We start from the raw sequence: 2,702 nt of genomic DNA, 5'->3' as shown, positions 1-2,702 counted from the left end.
TATGAATTCAGCAAATAATATGTAGCAAATGTGAATCCATACAATTTTTTTTTTAACACTGGAAAGAATCTTAAAAGTCATTGAATCCGCTTTACAAAGAGGCCCTGAGACATTAAGGGACTAACAGAGCCAGAACTGAAACTTGTTTTTCCACCTTGAGAAAAGCGAATAAACAAAAAATATCCTAAGCAATTGCCGGTATTTGGAGCTCACTTTAGGGGTTGTTTTCTTTGCTGTGTTGCATACACACCCCAGGCATTTTCTTCCCAGAATGCGCCAATAATTCAAAGCTCCAAACAAATTTGGGGCCAGCCTTGGGGAGCTACGGGGGCGGGAGGGGGGGGAGTTATAAGGCGTTAGCTGCACCACAGAATTGTACATCTCACCAGCTTTAGTAACTGCTTCGATATGATTTGCTCGAGCAAAAGGTGTGCATTGGCCGGATCAAGCCGGACTGCCAGCCAAGGTGAGTTTACATCTTTTTTTCCTCCTCCTAATTGAAAGAGGCTTTTAATTCTCTCCGCTCCTCCCCGCTCCCCTGTAAAGTTTGTTTTCAAGCTATAAACTCGCTCCAACTCTCGGTTTCCATTTCGGTTGCCTGAGAATCGCAGTAATTAGCCAAGTTCACTTAGAGGAAAGAAAAGCTACCTTTGTGTACATAATGAGAGCCACCGCGTGGCCAAGGATAACCACGGGGAAGAAGGAAACATTTTTGTCTCGGGCTGCCGAAAGCGGGCGGGGGGAGGGTTAAACCGGCCGAAGGCGTGTTCTGTGGAGTGGCTTCGAAAGCGACCGAGGCAGCCCAAGCCGCTTTCGAAGTTAGCAAACAAAGCGTCTCCCCAGTAACCGCCCGGTTCCAGACGGGGCTCCTGCCACTCAGCCCGCGGAGTGGCAGCGTCGGCCGGCCCCGGCTCCTCCTCCCTGCGTCTCTCGTCCCTCCTCTCCCGGCTCCCCAGCGGATATGAGCCACCAATCCCAGCAACAAACAACCCTTCAAATGAAATAACGAGGCGGCCCTCTAACGGGCGGCGGGGGCGCCGGCCCCCTCCCCGCGCCACATCTGTCCCGCACTCGGGCGCAGCCGCTGATTCATCTGCAGCCAGGCCCGGGGATGGCACCGCGCTCCCGGCGTTGCGGCGTAGCTTCCAGGCTGGTGGTTTCTCCCCAGGACCGTGCCCCCCACCCCCATGCTGTTTTAGATGTGTGTTCTCCTATGTGCCGAGCAGTCGGCAAACCACAGGAAAATAAATCGTAAGGTTGCTGCCTTCTCAGAGTGACGCTTTTTTCCTTGTTGATTCATTTTAAGTCCTGTAATTGGAAAAACCACCCAAGCTTTTAAAACTCTAGCCTTACGCACTCTTGGGGCGGAGGTGTCTTTTGGGGTGGGGGGCAGGGAGGCTGGCTTTAATTTTCAGCATAATCCTGAAACAGAGGCTCCAAAGTCTAGTTAGTCATCCTTTGGCTGCCTTAGTCCTTCCTCTTTGGGCTGAACCTTGTTTCCACCTTTCTGCTGCCGGGATCTCCATTAAGGTTACAAAACAAAAACAGCACAGAGCCGAAAGTGGAGGCTGACTCGGCGCTGACGTCTCTACTAGGCTTATTTACGTTTGGGGTTTTTCTTCTTTTAAGTGCTAGGGAAAGTCTTACTGTGACATATGACAGTTCGCTTGCTTCAAAACAACGGGGTACCCACGCGAATATTAGACCCAGAGGGGCCATGGGTGTCTTGAAATCAAACAGCATCTAAGAGTCTTTTAAAAAGATAATTTCATCAAGGAACTCCTGCTGGAGTCCTACTAACTCAACCAAAATAAACCAACAGGAACGTGTGTTTACTTAATGTCTAGTTTCTGTTTGAAATACAGGAGGGGACGAGGGGTCCCCTAGCAGGGTTGGAGTCCTAAAAGTAGACACTGTTTACTGAAACAGATGAGCAGCCACGCCGTGGTCATCCCTTTCTTATAAAGGCGGCAGCTGCCCGGATCCAGGGCTGGAGGGTGTCAGGCCGGGTCGCAGCGGGGCGGGCGCTCGTCCCGGCCGTCCCCAGGCAGAGACGTTTAAAGAGCATGTGAGCATGACAAGTGTCTGTCCGCTACGTGTTAGATTTCGAAACTGCCTTGCAATCCAGTCCGGAACTCGCAGCGTTAGCCTGGGGGAACAGACATTCGCCTAGAGTGTCTGTGTCTCATCTCCCCACCTCCTGTCGCTGTTGGAGAAAGAGCCCCGGGAGGAGAAGGGTGCGACGCGCCGCGCCCGCGTGTCAATAGCAACCGCGCATTCTGGAAGAAGTTAGTTCTTGTCCCGAATACTTTTCCGCCAGTGCCCCGCCCCTTGAATCAGAAGCGGCTGTCCTCTGCGGCTAGCGCTGGGAACGTGGAGTTTGGGGCAGCTGTCAAAGAGGAGAGGGGGAGCGTTTTCATCCCTGGGCTGGGGGAGGGGAAGGACGGGGCGTCCTTTTCCCCCATCTGTTGCCATTTCCTAACCAAACGCACCCTCGCCCTCCTCGGGAAGAGAGGCCCGAGGAGAAACACGGGGCGCGCGACTGCGGTCTCCGCCGCGGGGCAGGGGATGCGGGCGGTGCGCGCGCTGCAGGCAGGACGGATCGCGTTTCTGGCCTCCGCCGGCCCCCGCGCCGCCCCCACGAGGGACGGGTGACAGCGGCCCGGGCGGTGCGGTCGCAGCGCTCGGTCTAGTCCACCCCT

At 54.4% G+C, this 2,702-nt stretch overlaps 1 protein-coding gene across 2 annotated transcripts in view; it reads left to right on the top strand.

Annotated features, from left to right (window-relative positions):
• Positions 1-392: 392 nt before the first annotated feature.
• Positions 393-2,702, top strand: part of TGIF1 (TGFB-induced factor homeobox 1) — an 11,013-nt gene continuing 8,703 nt past the window's right edge. The window contains exon 1 of one of the 2 annotated variants that reach the window (XM_008580280.1): positions 393-466. In XM_008580280.1, coding sequence (XP_008578502.1) covers positions 409-466 — 58 coding nt within the window. In that variant the 5' untranslated portion in view covers positions 393-408. Of the gene's footprint in view, positions 467-2,063; positions 2,289-2,702 lie in introns of those variants that run through there. The other variant, XM_008580282.1, reaches the window with a different exon arrangement.

This window comes from Galeopterus variegatus, unplaced genomic scaffold (assembly GCF_000696425.1).
Source record: "Galeopterus variegatus unplaced genomic scaffold, G_variegatus-3.0.2 Scaffold2059, whole genome shotgun sequence".
Lineage (NCBI taxonomy): Eukaryota > Metazoa > Chordata > Mammalia > Dermoptera > Cynocephalidae > Galeopterus > Galeopterus variegatus.
Note: the sequence above shows the minus strand (reverse complement) of the source record. Positions and strands in the feature narration are given on the sequence as shown.